General features: G+C 43.2%; 1 protein-coding gene across 6 annotated transcripts in view; it reads right to left on the bottom strand.

The window, feature by feature from the left end:
* LOC142496944 (nicotinamide N-methyltransferase-like) overlaps nt 1-23,886 on the bottom strand; it is a 121,139-nt gene that overhangs the window by 18,760 nt on the left and 78,493 nt on the right. For 2 of the 6 annotated variants that reach the window (XM_075604066.1, XM_075604065.1), the window contains exon 3: nt 1,378-1,585. In XM_075604066.1, the coding sequence (XP_075460181.1) occupies nt 1,378-1,585 (208 nt within the window). Of the gene's footprint in view, nt 1-1,377; nt 1,586-8,273; nt 8,808-8,914; nt 9,061-9,745; nt 9,891-23,886 lie in introns of those variants that run through there. The other 4 variants (XM_075604063.1, XM_075604062.1, XM_075604061.1 and 1 more) reach the window with 4 other exon arrangements.

The following is a 23,886-nucleotide window of genomic DNA, read 5'->3' as shown; positions in this document are numbered from 1 at the left end:
TAGCAATAAAGCATTAAATGTTATTTTATTTTTTTAAACCCTGGAGATGTTTTTAAATCGGGAGCCATGCTGAGACCGTATTATAAGCGGTTCTGCATTGTAGCGGATCTAGCTATAACAGGGTTGAGCTGTATTAGATTTTCAGGATTTTGTCTCTTTTATTCATCATGGAGTGGTACTGCAGCACACAAAACACGCAGAATTGAAACTAAATTCTAACTCAACTGAGCTCTAACTATGCATTCCACAGAAACCGCTCATTGAGCAGCTTGTCCGCTTACCAACTAAACAAACATATCACGGTTACGCAGTAAGAAAAGACAACGGACTTAATTTTGTAGCTTCAGGCTTTCCCTCTGAGTCTCCTGAAATCATCCCGGCCTCCAAGCTCTTAGGGCAGAGAGAGTGAACATGAATGATCTGTGTCCAAGTTCTTGCACATTTGTCGATTCCAGTGCTTGAGACCTTACCCTTCCATCCACACTAATTATACAGTTGCCATCTTGGTATCTGGCAACCTTCCTACAGTATAAATAGGCTGGACTTCCTCCAGAATGGCTGTTTGCCTGCATCAAGCCTTGCTCTCTTTTCCTATGACCCTGATTCAGATTCTCTTGCCGTCTGACTTTGCTTTTCTTGTTCCACTTGTTTCTTCACCTTTTCAACTTTGTGGGGCTTGTTTTTTCTTTTACTGACCTGGTCAGTCAAATCTGTAACCTCCCTTTTCATAATTCTGTTCTGTCTTATTGCAGTCTCTAAAACACTAAGAATATTTTTGTAGGCTTCCTTCTATTTACACACCTGCGCGCCTAGAGACCTCAAGCTCTGTGCTTAGACTGTGGACCTCCTTCTAAGAGGTCTTAAGCCCTGTGATGAGATTGCCATCCTCCTTATCAGAGACCTCAAGCTCTGTGCTGAGACTGCCAACCTCCTTATGAGATACCTCAAGCTCTCTGATGAGTCTGCGGAACTCCTTCTGAGAGGTCTCAAGCCCTGTGTTGAAATTGCTGACCCCCTTATGAGAGACCTCGAGCTCTGTGCTGAGTCTGTGAACCTCCTTCTGAGAGGTCTCACACTGTGTTGAGATTGCTGACCTCCATCTGAGAGACCCCATACTTCTGCTTACAGTCAATACTAAGTTTGTTGGCGAGGCACTGGATCTTGGCAGCAGCAGCGTTTGACCTCTGTCAACCTGTGACCCTTACTCCGATTCTCTGCAACCTGCCTTGACCTCAACCTGTGACCCCGACATCACTATACTCATTCAGGACTCTGTCTCTCTGTACTAGTCTGTGATCCTATATCCTATCTCAGCCCTTTGGTTCCGCTTCCTGTCTTGAGAGGAGCACCGTGTTGAGAACATTATAATTTCCATACCTGTCACCTTCCAGTTCACAAACATATTTGGCCACTGGACTCCAGTCAAAAGCATCTGGATCTTTCTTCAGCCATTTCTGCATCTGATCACGGTTTTGTGCAACCAAATCAGAACTAATGATGTTCTTAAACACTTCACAAGCTGACAGGAGGTGGTAGATGGTTGGTCCAGCACCGATATCAATCAGAGTGTCTCCTTCAACACCACCTTATAAAGGGATTATAAAAAATCACAAACACTTATTCAGTCGATCAATAAATAATACTCATAACATTTTCCAATAGTGACATTAAAGCAGCAAAACATGTGAAATCTTATATGGGAGGTTTTGTAGATATAAATCAATTCGGTAACATTATTTAATACTGTATTTTTTATTATAATTATTCAACTCTTAATGCCATTTTTAATTAGTTTTAAAGCAATATTTGATTTCAAAAGTAGGTTTTAGCACACCTACCCAGCAGTGCAAGATATTTGCAACACTTTCCTGTTTGTGATAATTGGTTGCCAATATTCTCAGCAGTTTGAGCTGCAAACTGTAACAATATACAATGTTACCTTAATACTAAAAGGATACATTGTAGCTGCTGAGTTACACTGACCGAAGTTGCCATTCTATTCCATTAGTCACACAATCAATATTTTGATAGATGTATAACAGGAGCACCAAACGATTGCTAGTTTAGGTAAGAATGTAGAATTATACATTGTCACATGCTTTACTTAAACAAATAAGAAGAAAATAAGACAAATAAAGGGGGAGGGGATGTAGTATTGCTGTTTACTTTATATGCAGATAATGAATGTCCTAAGCATTGACCCCACCAATTAACCACATGTGGTCTTAACTGCAATATGCAAATGCAAATGAAAGATACAGAAAACATTATTTCAGGCATACAGTATAATCTCCATGAAGTTCCCTACGACCTGCCATGTCTACCCTCCGCATGTACATGTAAGGATCAGCTATACGGCATCTACATGGGAGCAGGGGGACATCTGAAATGGTTAATACTACAAATAAAATATACAGAATAAAACACTTCTCTCATGGGCCATTCAAATGTATATCAGTTCTCAATAACCCTACCATTCTGCGTTCTAATAAGAATTGTATGGAAGGTTTGAACATGTCTGTATATTCAGATGAGATGAATGCTCCTGGTAACGACTTCATCACGTCCACATTATTTATCTTTTATGCTCTGTTACACTGTTTTTTTGCCTTCTAAATTATTTTGGGATCTAGTAATAACTCATCCACAGAAATACTTTGGGGGTATGGAAGCTCCACAAATTAGCTTGAAATGATTATTATCATACTTTTGCATCAAGAAATGTCCATAAAGAGAACCTCAAACTTGAATTTTCTAATGCCATGTCTGCAGCATTTGGTATTTAAGCAGCAATACTCCTGTACATTCCCCTCTTTTTTCTCTTGATATTTTTCTTATTTTTCTATTTAAAGCATGTGACATGTATAATTCTACATGCTAACCTAAAATAGAAATCCTTGGGTGCTCATGTTATAAATCTGTAAAATCCTGATTGTGTGCCTAACTAAATGTCTGCCTTTCAGTTTCAATTAATTATTCAGTTAGTGTAACTCAGCAGCTACAATGTTTCCTGATATTACTAAGGTAACATTGACTAGTGTTACAGTTTTCAGCCCAAACTGCTGAGAATATTAGCAACAAATGATAACAAACAGGAACGTCTTACAAAGATCTTGCACTGCTGGGGAGGTGGGCTAAAAAGCCTGCTATAGAAATCAAAGCATGCTCAGTATATTAAAACTCATTAAAATGGCATTAAGAGTTATCTAATACTACAGAACTGGTTTAGTTAAAAAAAAAACATACTGTATACGATTTCACATGATTTGCTGCTTTAACATGGAGCAGTTGGTGATACTTGATGCACAAATTAAACTGGCATTTATTAGAGTTGTGTGGCTGCAAAACTGTTGAAAAACTGATCCAAATAAAAAAAAAACAATTATACCCTGCCTACAAAAACTCTGTGCAATTTTGTACTCCAGTTTTGCCCTGTATTTTTCAGCTGGGAGACTTTGATATATGGATATAAATACCAATATCTTAGTTAAGGATGATGATGGGTGTTATTTGCAAAAGTGTCTCCGCAGCAAAACATTGGATACCCAGTATGAAAGCATTGCAGCCAATGCACAGTATCAAAAGGACAAGTTGTGTAGCTTGCGGAAGGATTCCTTCTCTGTAATAAATATTTTCTTTAGTAAATATGGTGATGTTTTTTTAACTAGCATTGCCACTGTTCTGGAGCCGGAAGACTTTAGTAACTTACCCCATAACCGGAAATACACTGGCGACACACTTTATTCGAGCTCGGCTAGTCCCACGAATTCGGGTATACCCGGGTGTATTGAGGTTTGTGACTGTTTTCTGCCCGAGTGCATTGGGTTATTTTCCAGGCAGGGATTGAAGCATTTTATTCCCGCTGGCTGCAATACTGCACAGTATATATATATATACTGTATACTGCATTACAATTCATGAATTTATGCCATCTGGTAGACACGCGAAGAATTGCAGCCTATTAAATCCTAATCATTATCATTTAACAGATCAGCCGCCCGTCAGCCAGGCATGAACCCAGGCTGGGAAGGCAAACGCAACGGGGCTTGTCAGAGGTGAGGAGCGGCGCATTCCAGGTTTCTGCCAGGTACATACTGGGTATTTGCTTGAATAAAGTGTGTCGGTGCAGTATAAATAAGAATTTTTTATAGTTTTTAATAAAAAATAAATTTCCATCCATCCAAAGGTCTTTTGAGGTCGCTCACTCATTAGAACAGGGTTTATACACAATTATAGGCTAAAGCAGTATAATTCATGGCATTATTGAAATCCCTGCTCTTTGATTGGTTAAAATTCCGGGCATTATCCAATCAGTAATGGCCCGGAATTTTTGGCAGCTTGCCAAGATTTTCAGCCAATCAGCTTTTTAGGTTTCATTCACAAAGAGTGACATTGCACTTAGACAGGGGAGGTGATTGGACAGAACACACCTGCAAGGCACTGACTCCTCCCCCACCCTGTCTGCAGAGAGCTCCGCACAGGAGAGTGAGGGGAAAGGTTTGTGTGTCTGCCGAGTGTGTTTTGTGGGTGTAAATGGGGTCAGCAGAGTTTTGTATTAGTGTGTGTGTCTTCTGTTGGTGTGTGTTTGTTGGTGTAGAGGGGGCAGCCGAGTCTTGTTGGTGTGTTTCTGCTGAGTGTGTTTTGTTTTGAGTGGGAGCTGCAGTGTGTGTCTTCAGTGTGTGTTTTGTGATTGGAGGAGTGGTGCAGAGTGTTTTGTGTGTGTCTGCTGTGTGTGGGATAACATGGGGGCTGCAGTGGGTGTAGAGGGGGGCTGCTGGTTTATGTTTTATGGATGTAGAGGGGGCAGCAGTCTGTTTTGTTGTTGTGTGTGTGTGTGTGTGTGATGATAGAGAGGATTTGGCCCAGAATTAAAGGGGTTACACCCCATTTGGCCAACCTCTACTCTCACCTGGGAAGCAAGGGGTTAACTGGACCGAGGTCCAGTAATGTGCTTTGCCTTGCTTCAATATCCAAATGTTTATTCCCCTGTATAAATGTATTGTTTCTGTGACAGTGTCTGCACCACACACACACTGGGGCTTAAGGGGTTAATGAGCTACAGTTTAGGAAAATACAAATGTGGTGTGTCTTTTCAGAAATATCTGGGCTTTAAAAGGTTTGATTGAAGTTGGGTGTGAAAAGTAGAGGAGGTTTTTAGTGCCCAGTATGTTAATACCTAATTTGCAGGCCAAGGGTATATTGCTGGGAGACAGCTAGGACAGGAGGTCTGGGGCATTGGGTGTGAAATATAGCACCGGTAATGTAAATGTCCACTACACATAGCCTGCTTCAAAGGATGTATTGATGGGTGCCAGGGGTGCGGTTACGCAAGGAGATATCAGAATGAGTGACCTTATTAAATATAAGAATATTATGAGATGTCCTTGGCTGAACGTGCTAAAAGCTACATATGTGTATTCGTGGGACTGATCCGCAACTAACGGTTACAGACACCTGAAGTTTAGCCAGTACTAAGAGCCAGATATTAGTATCTCTCTTAATTTTAGTATTACACGGTAATATTTAGTCTCATTGGGAGCGTCATGCGTGACGGAATGTATTTATATGTCTCGCGTGCCAGTAAGTCTACTGAACTGAAGTTATGAAGTTATTTACAGTGTATATGGAATTTTTGTTCTGCTCTGAAAATGCAGACCCCCCCCTGATATGCTAATAAGGCAGGGAGAGCATCCTGCAAGAATTAACATAGCCCGTTGATCAAAATTTAACTGCCCTATTGTTTATACTGGGGACAGGAACCAAGGAACTGAGTGTTTTTTAAGTGTGATACTTCACACTTACAATGGAAGCCAAAATCTGCTTCAAAGAGATTTTTCTAGCCAACTCGGCATCTAGGGTTAAGAGATGAGTTTGACATGGTATTTAAGTCAGAGTCACCCTTACTCAAATGTCTTCATGTGTCTTCATGATCTGCATGGATTGCTGTGATGTCAACTGAATTATGGAAGAAATGGCCCATCCTGTATCCTGATGGCTTTCTTGTCCTAACCTTTAAGTAAGTGTCCATATTTTGTCTGTTATTTGTATATCTCGTGTGATAACCTTTATCAAGGAATAAATTATATTTTATCATATCTAAGTCTTGTACCAGTTCAACCCAGTTATTTGGTGTAAATTGCAGCCTGTCATAAGTCACCGTGACAGTGTGTCTGCAGTGTGTTTTGTGGGTGTAGAGGGGGGTGCTGTGTTTTGTGAGTGTAGAGGGTGGAGGAGGTCTGCAGTGTGTTTTGTGGGTGTAGAGGAGGGGGGCTGCACAGTGTGTAGAAGGTACTGCAGAGTGTGTTTGTGTATATAGGGGGGTTGCAGAGTGTGTGTTTGTGTGTATAGAGGGGGCTGTGTATATGTACATTTTTTTTAATAAACTTGCAGTAAAAGCATAAGAATGTAGACAATCATGCTGATAAAAATCAATATGACTACAAACATTTATATTTTTTATGAAAAATTAAAAAAAAAAAAGTCTACATTTAGCCTATAATAGTAATAATCCCCTCAGAACAGGGCATTACTGGCCAATAATGCCCTGGCTGGGTGAAAGTCCCTCGGCTTCGCCTCGGGCCTTCAACTCTTCCAGCTAGAGTTATTGGCCAGTAATGCCCTGTTCTTCGGGGATTATTACTTAAACATTAGCCAAGTTCACTGTACTCTGTATACTCTACTTTGGAATGTTTGGCTTCTGACATCTGCTTAAGGGAGTCAACCCTATTATGGAACATTTAACTGCTTTAATACTGTATGGGACTAAGCTAATTTCTTTTTTAAAGGGATACATTTCACTCCATGCATATTACCCTTTTACCTCATGTAATGATAATACCATGAAAATATTCAGTATTTTAATAATCTGGTACACAAAATAGTTTACTTCTTACACGTTACAAATTATTGTTACAAGTTACAAATTATTGTTACAAGTTAAAAATAGATGTTTGGTTTTATGGCTGGTCAGATCACTGACCCAGTCTGGATTCCTGTGTTTGTATAGGAGTGAGGTTATCTAGGGCCAACCCCTGTTTTAAAGTCGGATTGAGGTTTGTGATGGATTGAGGGGGAATATTGCTCATTTGAGTGTTTCTCTCTCTCTCTCTCTCCCTCTCCCTCTCCCTCTCCCTCTCCCTCTCCCTCTCCCTCACCTAATCATTGGATTTATCAAATGCATGGTGGTCAATTAAACGCAAAATGTAGGGAGGTTATCCAGATGTTATTGTTAGTTCGTTAACTGGTTCAACATCATATAAGTGACAAGGGTTTTTACATCTCAAACCTTAATAGTCACATGTGCATATTATCCAGCTTGTAGGGAAACAAAGATGGTTACCTAGGCACACTCACAGGACATCTCAGATACTTTGTTTGTGGTGTCCTTTCAGATTCCTGTGCTAGTCCATTGTGGTCGACCACCCAACAACCCCTTAGTCCGCAGACAGGATAAATAAAAAAGGAGTGCAAACAATGAATTTAACCACTTCAGCGATATCTCACTGCAGTATAATCAGTCTCCCGTACAGACAATAGATAGCAACAATGTTTCGGGGGGAGTGTGGAGAACACAACCCCACCCGTTGTCAGGTCCTATTGTGCCTGCACAGAGGACTGAATAAATTGCGGTGAGATATCTCTGAAGGGGTTAAATCCCTTGTTTGCAGTTCTTTTCCGTTTATTGTATTGTATTGTATGTCTTTATTTAGATAGCACCATTAATGTACATAGCGCTTCACAGTAGTAATACATTTGGTAATCAAATAAATAACAGATAATATAAATAACAGATCATGGGAATAAGTGCTTTAGACATAAAAGTAACATTAAGGAAGAGGAGTCCCTGCCCCGAGGAGCTTACAGTCTAATTACACCACATTATCCCGCCTCCCTCACAAATTGCAATAGTTCTTTAGGACATCTCATAATGCTCTAATAAATCAACCAATTTTGATCACACTTGGCTTACCTACGTTTGCATCTAAAGGCTGAAAATTATAATGTTAACAAAACAAAAGTAGTAAACTTCTACAGAAACTTTATTTGAATCTGGACAAAAATAATTGCGCTTTTTACATTGTGAAAATGGAAACACATTAATAATAATAATATTAAAACTGTACATTTGCATCTAAATGTATACTTATTTCAGTAGATAAACAGTTCTGATAACTAAACTTGGTGTATAGCGGCAAGATAAATGTACTGTAAATATGTGATGTATGAAAAGAAAACTTTCTAATTTAATTAACCATTATTTAAGTGAAAGTTACCTGGGGTGAAGGTCTCATGAAGTTTTCTTAACACAAAGTTCAACCATTCTCCTTTCAGGACTCCATTTTCAGCAGAATAGAATAGTTCAAGGTATTCTTTGGGATTAAATTCTTTTATAAATATTTCCTGCTTATTGGCAGATGTATCCATTATATATTCAGTTACCCTGTAACAGCTACTCAAATGTACCTGCTACTGAGAGGTGTTACTGTATTTAACAAAGGGGTATATGTAGTGTGCTACAAAAAAAGTGATCTGATTAATTAGTGTGTAATAAAGTGTACAAATTAGGATGATAATTTTCCTAATCAAATATGTGAATCAATAAAAAAAAAACAGTCTCATGGAAGATGACCTGCGGCCCAAATCCTCAATGTAAAAAAACTCAACAGTTATAACTAATTAACTAATAATTTCATGAAATGAAAAAGTTCCTGGTGAGGAAAGAGTCCTTATCTGATGCAAGTCTCAGAGTCCTGGATGTGTTGCAGGCTTGGGCAGCTCTCTCTCTCTGTTTGAGGTTTTCCTCTCTTCTTTCAGCACATGTAAAAAAAGAGAAGAAGTTACAGAGAACGTCTACAGTATAACGTAGCATCATTATTTCATTAAAACAAGTTAAAACAAGTGGTACTAAACTCACAAGGTGTCAAGGTAAAAACAGCTCTCACACTTTTTGGGTGGGGGGGAAGTGTGGTGCCCACGGGTTCATATGGCGGGGTCCATCTTTCTCTCTCCGCTGGTCGGACTGTGCAGTGTCCTCTGTGGTCATTGGCAGTGTGATATATACCAGCTGTTGGATAGTGGAGGGGAAGGGGGGAGGGCTTGTGACAGACCTTGTGAGTTTTTTATTAAATAATTGTGCTAAACTGTGGCGTTTCTCTGCAATTCTTTCTTCTCTTTTTCTTACTGTATTAAAACCGGCAAGAATCTGATCATTTGCCGTAAGAATGATAAGGGTTGAAGGGGCGTGGCTTGGAGCCTAACAGCAAAGTCTGCGTTTGTTTGGAGCTCCACCAGGCAAAGATTCAATCAAGTAAAAAAACGAACTATAATTTGTCCAAAATACCCCAAACTAAGTACCCCTGGAGAAAGTAGGTGACGGGGGAGATTGGGAGACAAAAAACAAAGAAATTGGACAATATTTCGACCCTAAAAGCGAAACATAAAAAAAGCAAGCAAAGCAGAGAGCTGGCAAGGCGAGCGGCACAGCGGCCATCTGGTTTTGGCGGGCAGCAAGACTGCGGGCAGATCCTGCGTGCTCCGAAAGTCGGGCGACCGTGGTTGGTGCTGGGGAGGTAAGCGGAGACCCTGCCTGCCTGTCAAGTGATCGACAGTGGCGAGGCCCGGCCCGGGAACTATCGCTGCCCCACAGAGAAATAAAAATAAATAAAGCAGATGGACAGCTTCTAAAATGGCCACCATTGCCCTGTGACAGGGAAGAGAGGAAGGAGAACTGTACACCGAGGCTTACCTTGATCCCTGCTGCGGGTCCGGTCGGGCGTGCTCCCCCCTTGCCCTCCTGCACCCCCGCTTTGCCCTCCTGCACCCCCGTTGTGGAGGGGGAACAAGACAGGGCTGCCACCTGCATCGGAGCTGCCTTGCTCTGTGCGTTTCAGCCTGTGTTTCAGCCGGTCCAAAATGGCCACCGCCGGCCGGAATTAAAGGTACAGTGTCCCCAGAATAGAAAAGAAGCAAAAAACACAAAAAAAACAGCTGGACTCTAATCAAGGTGCTACTGAAGCATTACAGTATAATAAGTAACATCTAAAAGCACTCATAAAGGTGCTGCGGGACAAGGACATTAGATATAGATGGGCTTTCCCGTTTGCCCTCGTGGTGGTGAAAAATGGCCGATGTCAGAGGGAGCAGCATTCCTAAAAAAAACTGGGAATCGCTGCCACGGCTACTTACCCGGGGAGTCTAGAGATACGTCCTCCACGAACAGCAGACTGGGAGACTGTGTCCACACCGGCTGAAAAGCGGAAGGAGAAGGCTGGAAAGAGCGCCAAGTGAACCTTAAAGGGACAGCCACACTGGATCGCTGCCTGATGTTGTTGGTTAAAAGTTGTTCTACAGTTAGGGACATTGCCTGGCCTGTGATGAGTTGATGGCTGGCACCCTCACTTTCTCTGTCGTTCCACTGCGTCAATTGGAGTGGAAAGGTCACCCTACACAAGGTGCCAAAAGTAACAGCAAAACCCCCCAAAATGGCTGCGAGTCTCCCACCCTGGGGAGAAGAAGGAAAAGCGCAGCAGAATCCATGGCGGCAGCAGTTTCGGCGCAAAAGAAATGGTGAGCATAACGAGCCCGCCCTCAGCTACACCCATCGCCACTCGTGGACAGCCTCCAACTGAGCCCACATCGCTGACGTCAGCAGGCGAGATCTCGCGGAGCTGCAGAGAGACCCAGATGATGCGGACGAGGCGACAGCAGTCTACTGGAAGTGCTGCGCCGGAGGCGACCCGGTACTCCCCGGCGGGGGTGAGCGTACTCCGCTGCCGGGGAGAGAAGTTAAAGGAAGAAGGGAGCCGGAGAGTGGAGGAGCAGGAGGAGAGGGGTGATTTAAGTGGTAGAGCACAGTCCCCGGGAGAGTAGTGAGGGGAGCAGCGGGAAGCCTTTATAGAGGATGTAGGGTAGAGGAGCAGAGCGAGGAGAGGGACCCAAAAGATGGTGATATGAGCCCAAAAGAGGATGATATGAGCCCTCCGACAGGGGGGAAGAGAAGGTGGGGGGTTCATGATAGATAGGGTCACAGAAGGGAAATTGGGGGCCGGAGGGGGGAGAGAGAGAGAGGGGGATAGCACATGTGAGGGAGAGGCATCACAGGTTACAAAGCAGTTGCTTGAGTGTAAGGGAGTTAGCTTTGCATACTGTTAAGAATGGTTTAGTCACACTAGGGTTAAGGCTGAGTTAGATACCCTAGAGTTTTATGGAAGTTTGGCTGAAAATGACATTAGCGGCCGGTGGGTGGGCAGGGGACTACCACCAATCCTGCCCGTAGGCATGCGCCGTTCGGACGGGGATGTGGGTCCAACCCGCAACCCTGCCAAAGACCCGGGAATCCATGGTCGGCGAGTAAGACCATGGGACTGGACTGGGAGGGAGGAGGGTCCAGGAAGGAGGAGATACCTCCGGGCGTTGAACCTGAGGTCCTTAGAGACCACTACGGTTCTTTATGTATGTGTATATGTTGTTTGTTTTCCTTGTCCTTTCCTTGTGTTTCCTTCCCGCCCTATACCAGATTCCCTCAGAGAAGGAGGGAAGACCAGCAGGAGTCGCCAAAGCAGACACAAATACCACTATGTGCCACATAACCTGGGTAGGAACTGGTTCTACTTTATACACAGCGATCCACACAACACAAAGGTATGGCTGTAACATTCATATCCCAAAATGTTAAAGGGTTTAAAGCCTGAAGAAGCGTAAGATCACCTTCTCTGAATTTAGACGAAGAGGCGCGGATGTTGTTTTCCTCCAGGAGACACACTTTAGCACGCATAGTAGCCCGGGATTCTTAGACAAAAGCTATAGGCAGTTCTTCCTGTCCTCCACTAAAGAAAAGAAAAAGGGGGTTGCTATCATATTCAATAACAAATCCCCCTTCCAGGTGGAGAGAGTGAAACGAGACAGTAAGGGGAGATATCTAATTCTGGTAGGGCTCCTTCAGCAGTGTAAAGTGACGTTAGCCTGCATCTAAGTGCCTTGTGAAAATGAGCCTCAGTTTTTTGATGAGTTTTTCCAGACACTCCAACGATGGGCAGAGGGGAATGTAATCCTTGTGGGTGACTTCAGCAAAGCTATAGACCCCCGAATAGATAGATCCCCACAGCAGCAAAAAGCCAGACGTGCAGGCAATGGGCCTTTGCTGGAAGGCCTAAGGCGAGGGTGACTGATAGACATATGGAGGGAACAGCACCCGGGCGAGCGTAGTTATACATTTTATTCCCATCCCCATGACAGTTACAGTAGGATCGACCACTTCTTTGTTTCAAGTAGACTGGTTCCACAGATTTCCGACACCAAAATACATGACATTACATGGTCGGATCATGCATCGATAGAGCTGCGGTGCGCACAAATTAGGCCAGCTAGCACGGGAGCAAACTGGAAACTTAATGAATCGTTGATTAAGATACCAGATCTAGCAAAGTCGGTCAGGGAGGAGATAATTCAGTTTTTCCAGACCAACCTAGGCAGTGTGAAATCCCACACAATGTTGTGGGAGGCTCACAAAGCCACGATGCGGGGGGTTCTGATAAGCATAGCATCTAGACGGAAAAAATAAAGGGACGCCAAATTGGTACAGTTATATAAGAGGTTACATGAGCTCTCTACACTACATAGCCGATCAGGTAGAGGGGACACATTAAAGGAGCTGAAGGATGTAAGGATTGAGCTTAACCTCCTCCTCACATCCCGGGCCGAGAAGGATTTGAGTTGGACACGAAGGAAATTTTTCGAGAAAGCCAACAAGCCGGACACAATGTTAGCTAACAGACTTCGCAATAGGCAACCAAATTATAACATACAAGCAATTAGGACAAAATCAGGGGAGATATCCTCTAACCCAAAACTATAGTGGAAGAGTTCAAACAATATTATGCACAGTTATATAACGGGGAGAAGGTAGTTCATAATGTTAAGACAAGTGGTATACTGCAAGAATTTCAAGCAGATGCTGCACTGCCACAGCTGAACCGATTGGAGTGCGAGGCAATACAGAGTGATTTCACACGAAAAGAATTAACAGCAGTTGTCAAAATATTAAAGTCTTCTAAAGCCCCATGCCCAGATGGGTTCTCCAATCTTTACTATAAAAAATGTATAGGTATACTAGCCCCACATATGCTTCGGTTATTTAATGGGGTCCTGGCGGGAGAGCACTTCTCAGAGCAGATGCTCCAGGCGTCGATCTCCTTGATTCACAAAAAAGACAATGATCCCACAAATTGCCAAAGTTACAGGCCAATATCATTGATCAATTCGTATGTTAAGATATATTCTAAATTACTGGCCAATCGGTTAAGCGCTGTCCTGCCTAGACTGATCCATCCGGACCAGGTTGGCTTTATTAGAGATAGACAAGCGGCCGACAATACCCGAAGGATTGTAGATATAATTGACTTTGTGAATGCCAACAAGGTCCGGAGCCTGGTGCTGAGCCTGGACACGGAGAAAGCCTTTGACAGGATAGACTGGCCATACTTGGAGTCCACGCTTGGGGCATTTGGGTTTGGGGATAAAATCCTAAGGGCAATAAAAGCGCTATACACAGCTCCAGCAGCGAGGGTGATTCACCAGGGTTTCCCCTTAGAGCTGTTTCGAATCAAAAGTGGTACAAGACAAGGATGCCCGCTATCGCCCTTGCTTTTCACCTTATGCATCGAACCACTAGCAGCACAAATACGTAGCAACCCAGATATAACGGGTGTACAAATCCACTCACAAGAACACAAAGTAGCTTTGTACACTGGCGGCACACTTTATTGAAGTGCGGCCAGTTCCGCAAGCCGGGAGATTTCCCAGCTTGCTAGTGGCATCCCCTCGGGGTGCCGCGCGTCACCGATGCGCGGTCACGCGTCATCGGGTGCCTGCGCCCCCTGCACGCGCGTCCAGGGCTCGCCAAGGGAGCCCTGGTGTCCCGCGATGTGGGGGACGGTGGCTGCGGCCAGTAGTTCCATCTGCACGACATTGAAGGAGAACTCATATAAAGTTTTGTTAAGGTGGTATCTCACTCCAGTTAGACTAGCTAAATTTGTTCCAGGCTCTTCCCTGCTCTGCCCGCGGCAGTGCGGGGAACAGGGAGATCTGGTACACATTGTTACACCGGTACTGCCCGCAGACCAGACCCATCCCTTCTACTGAGGTGAGGAACGTATATGGGCACGCACCCGCAGCAAAAGGAGCGTGTCCGGAGTGTGGTGATTTTGGCGTTGCCAGGCCAGGTGACGTTTAGCTAGCAATACTTGCCGGTACCGGTGTAGAAGTGCCGTCGTCGTTGCCGTTTTAGCCAAGGTCAGGGATTGGAGAATTTCAGAAGGTCGTTGTCCAAGCAGGGGTCGAGAGCCAGAGAAGGACGTCCGCCAAGCCAAGTCGTAACCTGAGTGAATGAGAGAGAGAATGCCAGAATAGTGATCCTAGTGGAAACTATGTCTAGCAATGACTGAATGGCAGGACAGGCAATATAAAGCGTGACTGACCAATAGGAAGAGGAGGCAGGCCTGGAGGAGTGCATGGAGCTGTCCTGGATAGGCTGTCCAAAGGAGGATACAGGTGAGCAGTCTTTATGCCTGATTGATCCTTGTGTGTGTGTTGGGGGTGGAGCCTCACTGCAGAAGCAGTGAATAAATTAAGAGAGTCCTGCGCGTGCTCTGTAACAGAGACGGGCGCGCGCTCGTAAACGGTAGCAGCCGCATGAGAGAGGGAAGATCCCGCAGGAGCACGAGAACGCAGAGGACAACGGGGAACCCCCAGAGCCGCCGGAGGTAAGTGACGCCAGCGAGGAGTGCGCGCCACGGCAGCGGGGGTTAATGAAGGTGAGGAGGGACCAGGGCGCGGGTGCCACGATCCCAGAGTCCTCACACACATGCTGTGGTCTTGTCTGAAAATTATACCCGTTTGGAGTCAGATTCTCGATTGGCTACAGAGGATTTTGGGCCTCCAAATTCAGCTAGATCCGTGGCTGTTCCTATTAAGCAAACCCACGGACGAAGTATCAAGAACGGGGAACAAATTAATAGCACATTTCACAACGGCTATGAGGTGCGAGACCGCAGCATTATGGAACCAGAATGCAATTCCATCAATAGAAAAAATCAGAAACAGAATTTGGTTTGTATGCCAGATGGAAAAGTTAACGAGTTTGGTTAACGACACTGGCTTAAAATTCCAAAAGGTCTGGCTGCCTTGGCTAGCTCAGACAGATATTCCAGGTATGAGCAATGCCACCATTTGGCTTTAATAGGATAAAGTGGGTTCTCCTTGTATGCGCGGCACGGGATGCGGACAAGACGCGGAGAACGGACAGTAGGCACCCCTACAGGGATCCAGGAACAAGCGGGTATATCAGCACATGTGCATATAAGCAAAATGGAAAGCATCAGTGGCGATCAACGGATCGATGAGAATAGGAAGAGACTTGGCATATCCTTCTCTAACCCCCCCCCCTTTCTTTCCCCCCCTCCTCTTTTTTCATTCATGTCCTGTTGTCTTCCCATCCCTTTGTCTGTTAAATGTTGTATGTCCTGAATGGATTTTGTCTCCCCTGTTATGGCAACAACATTTTGATTGTATTATATACTAGCTGAGAGACCCGGCGTTGCCTGTGAGTTAAATTTCCCGCTAGGGGCGGGGGGGGCAGTGGACAGGAGAGGGGGGGGACAGTGGACAAGAGAGGGGGGGCGCTGGACAGGAGGGGGGGCAGTGGACAAGAGTGGGGGGCAGTGTGCAGGAGGGGGGGGACAATGGAGAGGAGGGGGAGACAGGGTCCCTCCTCTCCACTCCCCCTGTGTGTTTATCCGCTACCCCCTCTCTCTCTGCTCCCCCTCCCCATCCGCAGCTCCAATCCCCGCCCTACAGTGTCTGACACACACACAGTGTCCCACACACACACAGTGACACACACACAGTGACACACACACACACACACACACAGTGACACACACACACAGTGACACGCACAAACACACACACACACAGTGAGACACACACACACAGTGAGACACACACACAGTGAGACACACACACAGTGAGACACACACAGTAACACACACACACACACACACAGTGAGACACACACACAGTGAGACACACACAGTGACACACACACACACACACACACATCACCTCTCCTTCCGGGCGCCACCATCTTAGGCGCTCGGTGCAGCGAGGGAGGAAGGGGGTCCTTCCGGGCGCCGCCATCTTAGGCGCTGCGAGGCAGCTGCAGCCTGCGTGGCCACTGCCTGTTCCCGCGCCAGGGAGGGAGGTGAGTGGAGTGCCAGGGAGGGAGGGAGGTGAGTGGAGCGCCAGGGAGGGAGGTGAGTGGAGTGCCGGGGAGGGAGGGAGGTGAGTGGAGCGCCGGGGAGGGAGGGAGGTGAGTGGAGTGCCGGGGAGGGAGGCAGGTGAGTGGAGCGCTGGGGAGGGAGGTGAGTGGAGCACCAGGGAGGGAGGTGAGTGGAGCGCCAGGGAGGGAGGTGAGTGGAGCGCCGGGGAGGAAGGGAGGTTAGTGGAGCACCAGGGAGGGAGGTGAGTAGAGCACCAGGGAGGGAGGGAGATGAGTGGAGCACCAGAGAGGGAGGGGAGCACCGGGGAGGGAGGTGAGTGGAGCACCGGGGAGGGAGGGGAGCACCAGAGAGGGAGGTGAGTGGAGCGCCGGGAGGTGAGTGTGATGGGGTGAGTGCCTGGCAGGTGAGTGTGATGGGGGGAAAGGACAGAGAGAGAGTGTGTGTGTGTGTGTGTGTGTGTGTGTGTGTGTGTGTGTGTGTGTGTGTGTGTGTGTGTGTGTGTGTGTGTGTGTGTGTGTGTGTGTGTGTGTGTGTGTGTGTGTGTGTGGCCGAGGGGGAAGAGAGTGGCAGTTGGGTGACGTCACACCCACCAATCTGATTGGACAGAGGCTCAGGACCAATCAGATTCACCGCAGCTAGTACCAACCATTCGATTTTATATAATAAGATATGCAAAAAACTATAAACAGAAAGTTGAAAAAAAAAAAAGAATGATAAGGGTTATTGTCACGTTTTGGGTCATCCATCAGTGTGTTTTATTATCGTGTTTTATTATTGTGTCAATGATGTCCTGGGAGAAGTTATAACAATGCAATTTGATAAAGCCATATACTGTAAGGAGAACAGTTATACAGTATAAAGCAATAGGAGGTGTTATAGGGCCGGTTATATGAGGTTATAGGAGGAGTTATAAGGGGCGGTTATATGGGGTTATACTGTAGGAGGAGTTATAGGGGGCAATAGGAGGAGTTTTAGGGAACGGTTAATAGGGGCAATAGGGAGAGTTGTAGGGAGCAGCAATATGGGGTAATAGGAGGAGTTATAGGGGGCAATAGGAGGAGTTATAGGGAGCGGTTATATGGGGTAATAGGAAGAGTTATAGGGAGTGGTTATATGAAGTAATAGGAGGAGTTATAGGGAGCAGTTATATATAGTACAAGGAGGAGTTATAGAGAGTGGTTATAAAAAGCAATAGAAGGATTTGTAGGGAGTGGTTATATTGGGTAATAGGAGGTCTTATAGGGGGAGGTTATATGGAGCAATTGGAGCAGTTATAGTGAGCAGTAATATGGAGTAATAGAGGGAGATATACCTGTAGGTAGCAGTTATATGAATCAATAGGAGGTGTTATCGGGTGTGGTTAGATGGAGCAATGGCAGGTGTTAAAGGGAATAGTTTTATGGAGCTATGGGAGGAGGTAGGGTGGAGATATAGGGGGTGTTTTTATGAAGAAACTCGTGGTGTTGCAGGTAGCGTCTGAATGGAACAATTAAAGGACATATATGTTAATATTTTATGTCAAATGTAGTAAGCAAATTCTGTAGGAGGGATCAAGGACTTTGGAAGGAGGGAGAATTTAGTGAGTGGAAGGAGGGAGTTTAGGAGCAGGGAGGAGGGAATTCTGCAGGATGGAGGAGGGGTTTTGCGGGACAGGATGGGAGTTTTCAGAGGAGGGAGGACAGAGTATGTCCGAAGCTGAACCCTGATTTCTGCAAACATGATTTTATTTTTAGACTTGAAGTTTATCACAAAAACAATATATGCAGCAGTGGCTTCGAACCAGTTGTCATCAGTCTAGCATTGGTTCACTGACTTTCCTGTGCTGACTCATAGATTAATCTTTGCTTGCAACCCTGGTAGTTGTAGCTCTGCTTCTGATACAATTCTGAACTTCTAAGTTTATCAGAGGAAACAGGGATATAACAAGGAGAGGAGGAGACAGATACAGTTAGGTCAGGAAATAATTGGACACTGATAAAAGTTTTATTATTTCGGCTGTGTACCAAAATAAATTCCAGTTACAGTTAAATAATGAATATGGCCTTAACGTGCAGTCTATCAGCTTAAATTTGAGGGTATTCACATCCAAATTGGAAGAAGGGTTTAGGAATTACATCTTTAAAATGTAGCCCCCTCTTTTTCAAGGGACCAAAAGTAATTGGACAATTTACTCAAAAACTGTGTCATGGACAGGTGTGTGCTATTGCTTCATTATTTCATCATCAATTAAGCAGGTAAAAGGTCTGGAGTTGATTCCAGGTGTGGCATTCGCATTTGGAAGCTGTTGCTGTGAACCTACAACATACGGTCAAAGGAGCACTCAATTGCATGTGAAACAGGGCATACTTAGGCTGCAAAAAAAAAGAAAATCCATCAGATAGATAGTAGGAACATTAGGAGTGGCCAAATCAACAGTTGGGTACATTCTGAGAAAAAAAAACGCACTGGTGAGCTCTGCAACACAAAAAGGCCTGGACGTCCACGGAAGACAACAGTGGTGGATGATCGTAGGATCCTTTCCATGGTATAGAAAATCCCCTTCACAACATCCAGCCAAGTTATGAACACTCTCCAGAAGGTAGGCATATCATTATCCAAGTCTACCATACAGAGAAGACTTCATGAGAGCAAATACAGAGGGTTCACCACAAGGTGCAAACCATTCATAATGCTCAAGAATAGAAAGGCCAGATTAGACTTTGCCAAACAATATCTTAAAAAGCCAGCCCAGTTCTGGAACAGCATTCTTTGGACAGATGAAACTAAGATCAACCTGTACCAGAATGATGGGAAGAAAAAAGTATGGTGAAGGCTTGGAACGGATCATGATCCGAAGCATACCACATCATCTGTAAAACACGGCGGAGGCAGTGTGATGGCATGGGCATGCATGGCTTACAATAGCACTGGGTCACTAGTGTTTATTGATGATGTGACAGAAGACAGGAGTAGCTGGATGAATTCTGAAGTGTATAGGAATATATTGTCTGCTCAGATTCAGCCAAATTCAGTGAAATTGATTGGACAGCGCTTCACTTTACAGATGGGCAATTACCTAAAACATACTGCGAAAGCAACTCATGAGTTTTTTAAGGCAAAAAAGTTAAATATTCTGCAATGGCCGAGTTAATCACCTGATCTCAACCTGATCGAGCATTCATTTCACTTGCTGAAGACAAAACTTAAGGCAGAAAGACCCACGAACAAACAACAACTGAAGACAGCTGCAGTAAAGGTGTGACAAAGCATCACAAAGGAGGAAACCCAGCGTTTGGTGATGTCCATGCGTTCCAGATTTCAAGCAGTCATTACCTGCAAAGGATTCTCAACAAAGTATTAAAAATGAACATTTTATTTATGATTGTGTTAATTTGTACAATTACATTTGAGCCCCTGAAATAAGGGGACCGTGTATGAAAATGGTTGCAATTCCTAAATGTTTCATACGATATTTTTGCTCAACCCCTTGAATTAAAGCTGAAAGTCTCCACTTCTATTGCATCTCGGTTGTTTCATTTAGAATCCATTGTGGTGGCGTACAGAGCCAAAATTATGAAAATTGTGTCAGTGTCAAATTATTTCTGGACCTAACTGTAATTACATAGTTACATAGTTGAATAGCAGATGAGGTTGAAAAAAGACATACGTCCATCAAGTTCAACCTATGCTAAATTTAGACAACAGATACTTTATCCTATATCTATACTTCCTTATTGATCAAGAGGAAGGCAAACATAAAACATCAGTGATCCAATGATATCTCATAAGGGGAAAAATTAATTCCTTCCCGACTTCAAGAATTGTCAATCGGATTATTCCCTGGATCAACATTCTTCTCATGTTTACTTATTTGGTATATCCCTGTATATCTTTCCTTTCTAAAAAGATGTCCAACCTTTTATTGAACAAATCTATTGTATCTGCCATCACAGTCTCCATGGGTAATGAATTCCACACTGTAACTGCCCTTACTGTAAAGAACCCTTTCCTTTGTTGCTGGTGAAATCTCCTTTCCTCCAACTTAAAGGGATGACCCGAGTCCTTTGTACTGCGCTTGGGATGAATAGTTCTTTTGAAAGCTCTTTGTACTTGTTAGGACCAGTATGTCAGGCCAAAATCTGCACTCGTGTTAAGCTTCCATTTTGTATGGTCATAACTAGTTAAGATTCTGTAGTCAGCCTTTTGCTGAAATATAATTCCTAAATGCACTCAGTTTCTGCCAAATTGCATTTCCTTTCTTCCTGGTCAGGATATTGCTAAGATAATTTTGTGTTGTCAATTTCCTGATGTTTTAGTTAGAATATAATAGAATGGTTCTCTGCAAGAAGCAAAATAGTATAATTAGTTGCTAAAGATTCAAGGTCTCTTTGATAACAGACAATGAATAAGCTATGTATTCAGACATTGCTTGTATTGGGAAAGACACGTCCTAAAAAATCATGCCACTAATATGTCCTGCCCCTAAATCACGCCTCTAATCAAAGCTACGCCCAAGACACACCTAGGATACGCCTATGTTACGTCTATGTTACGCCTCTAACCAATATCTTCTTTTTTTCTGTATAAAAGTCATTACCCTATGAGTAATAAATTGAGACAAAGGATTTAAAACCTGGCTTGCGTTACGTTTTATTTAGTTCGTCTACCAGGCCTGAAAGTTCATCAAAGATCGAAGATAACAGTGGCAGGGGGTGAAAACTTCTCCGGGGAAGTCTGCTGCAAACGGTGCAGATTGTGTCCAGTCACAAGGCTTCAGTTTTCTTGGCAGAAAATAGGTTCCTTTTGGTTCTGAAGCCTAGGCGAGGAAATTAAGGTTTTCCTTCAGTTTTGGCGTCCAGAAGTGGGAAATTCACAAAGGTGGTGAGTATATATGTAAATTTTTATATATGATGCTTCACCCCCTCTGGGAATTTAAAAAGGCCGGAATTATGCTGGTTAGAGTCCAGATAATTTCTGAATTGTGACTGAAGAATTGGGTTTGAGTCCCTTTTAAACAGAATTTTTGGTTAGAGTCCCGAAAATTTTGTGCACGACTGAACTGTTATCTCTGATGTAGCTGAATGACCATTGTATATTGTGTAAGTATAAATATTGCAATTATTTGTCTTTTTTTCTATAAGCTACTAATTGTTTATGCTGGTCTCAGAAATCAATCAGAAATAATAGCTCAGAATAATGGTGTCTGTTTTAATTGTGGTGGTTTTGGTCATTGGCAGAGAGTGTGCCACTATCAGTCAGAAGCAGGGAAGTGCTGCTTTACCCGTGGGGGGCTCAGAGTACAAGTCTCTGCAAAAAAAAAAAAAAAAACACAGCTACCTTATGTAAAAGAGTTTGTTTGTAACTCTGATGAATATTTTCCTGAATGATTTCTTGTGTGAAAGACACTGTGGGTCATGCTGATTATCATGTGTGTAAAAAAAAATATGAATATTAGTTGCTCATGATGAAATCTAAATTTTAAAAGGTTTAAAAAAGGTGTACACCGAATATAGAGAGAAATACCTCACAACAAAAGGGGAGTATATTCAGCTCTGTCCCTTGTTATAGTTTGAAAGGTTTATTCGTCCTGGCCAGGCAGATACTTTTTAAACCGGACACATTTCTTTTCGTTTGTGGTATTTCTATCTTAATCAAAGGAGGGGCACAGCCTCTCCCTTACAGTTTAAAGAATGCGAAGCATTCACATTAAAATTAACTAGCTCTGTTTATTTATGAGAACAAGGTAATGTAGAACTGTCTTCTTATCCGTAAAGCAGTAAGATAACTAATTTCAATTTTATTTCTACAGGATTAAGATATGTCTGGGGATGTTTTTGTTTAAAATGCTGGTAAGAGATCACAAGCACTGTTTGAATTAATATATTGAATTATATATGTATATAATGCCATTAATGTACAAAGCGCTTCAAAAGGAGGGTGTCCGTGGTGGCAGGTGCTGCGTGGAGGTTGAGTGGTGTGAACGGAGTGTGGTTAAAACGGGATAGCAATTGTATTGATGGAAGTTTGCAGGAATATGAGATTTCTTTTAGAAGGCATTCAGGGGAATGAGTGGAAGAATATTGCATGCTCTTGTTGGCATAGATTTGGTGTTTATAAGTAATTTGAAATGCTCCCGTTATTTAATTTTTGAAAGACCATACAAAATGCAGTTAATATGAATTAGACAGCGAAACCCGTTATCTGCTATCTGTACTTTGAGGTTTCTGGCTGTTTTCCCAGAAAGAAAGAAAAAAAAGCGCTTTGAAAATTATTATTTTTTTCCTTTTAAAGTCAGAGTGTCTTTAAAAGTTAATGCTGACCGTGTGCTCAGCACTTTGCAAAGAGTTCAAAATTATTTGTCTATTTTAAAAGGAAATCTTTTGTTCAGAATTTCAGGATTTTTCCTATATTGTAAATGCCACAGTTGTTAAAAGACCTACTGCAGGCTTTTAATTCTTTTAACACATGCAGTAAATATTTTTATAGTCACTACACATACAAATATATTTACCAGTTTAATTTTGCTATATATCAAGCAACCTGTTTTCATAACTATTTTTGTATTTTTGTTCAAATATATAGATAATATATGAACAAAAGAGTTGAGATACATAGGTTATTGAAGGACTCTCTGAAATCCCTATAGAGGTTCCAGAACTTGATATGTTGTAAAATGATACACAATGCACAGCAGGTTCAGAATTTATTATAGCAATGTTTACTCCAAGGGCTCTTGCAGTAATGAAAAGTTGCTGCCATACTAACAGGGCTGACAGGCCCCTGGTAAAAAAAATAATAATACCTTTGCAGATGTCACAGCAAAGCAGGTAGCAAGCCGTCCCTATGTTGAGGGATATATCATATCTGCCAAATTTATAATTTTGTAACCCTTTATTCGTTTTTGGGTATGTCCTGGACATAGAGTTAAAGGACAGGGGATATATGATTGCAAGTTCAGCTGCATAGGTGAATAGGGTATATATTATATACAGGGCATTTCACATTTTTTTTAGCAGAATAGTTACAGTGGAGTGTTTGAGGTGAAAGCCAGGAGTGACTGTGGGTGTGGGACAATAGCCATGAGTGCAGGCTGTTGGGATGCTTGATTTGTGGGGAGAGTTTTTAGGTTGGTTAGTATTAAATGACTAAAAGGTTGACACCATTTGCATCAGAGAAAATGGCAGATGGCAGATGGCAGTTAGGTATGAATGAGAGTAAGTGTGTATTGGGAGAAGAGAGATTGATTTGTAGTTTGAGACAGTGTTTTTTTCCCCCCTTTTTGAAGATTGGGACAACTCTGGCAGTTTTTCAGGTCTTAGGGATATGGCCTGCAGACAGGATAGAGTTCATTATGGAAGCAATTGGTTTGCCACAGGCTGAGGTACCAAGTTTTAGGAACTTGGATTGTAGCGAAATCAAGTCCACATTGGTTGCTTAGTTTAAAATTTGAGGAGCATTAGTGGGGAATATCTCTGTTTAATACGCGGATGCTAATAATAGTAGTAACCATATTAATACAAGAATTTATTTCTAGGTATAAATTCTCTCCCTATGAGACACTTATGGGATGAGTTATGACCATCAGTAGTTCAAAGTAATGAATTAAGGACCATGTTATTGTTAATAAAAC

This window comes from Ascaphus truei, chromosome 6 (assembly GCF_040206685.1).
Source record: "Ascaphus truei isolate aAscTru1 chromosome 6, aAscTru1.hap1, whole genome shotgun sequence".
Classification (NCBI taxonomy): Eukaryota; Metazoa; Chordata; class Amphibia; order Anura; family Ascaphidae; genus Ascaphus; species Ascaphus truei.
The sequence above is the reverse complement of the archived record's forward strand: the minus strand, read 5'-3'. Positions and strand labels throughout refer to the sequence as shown.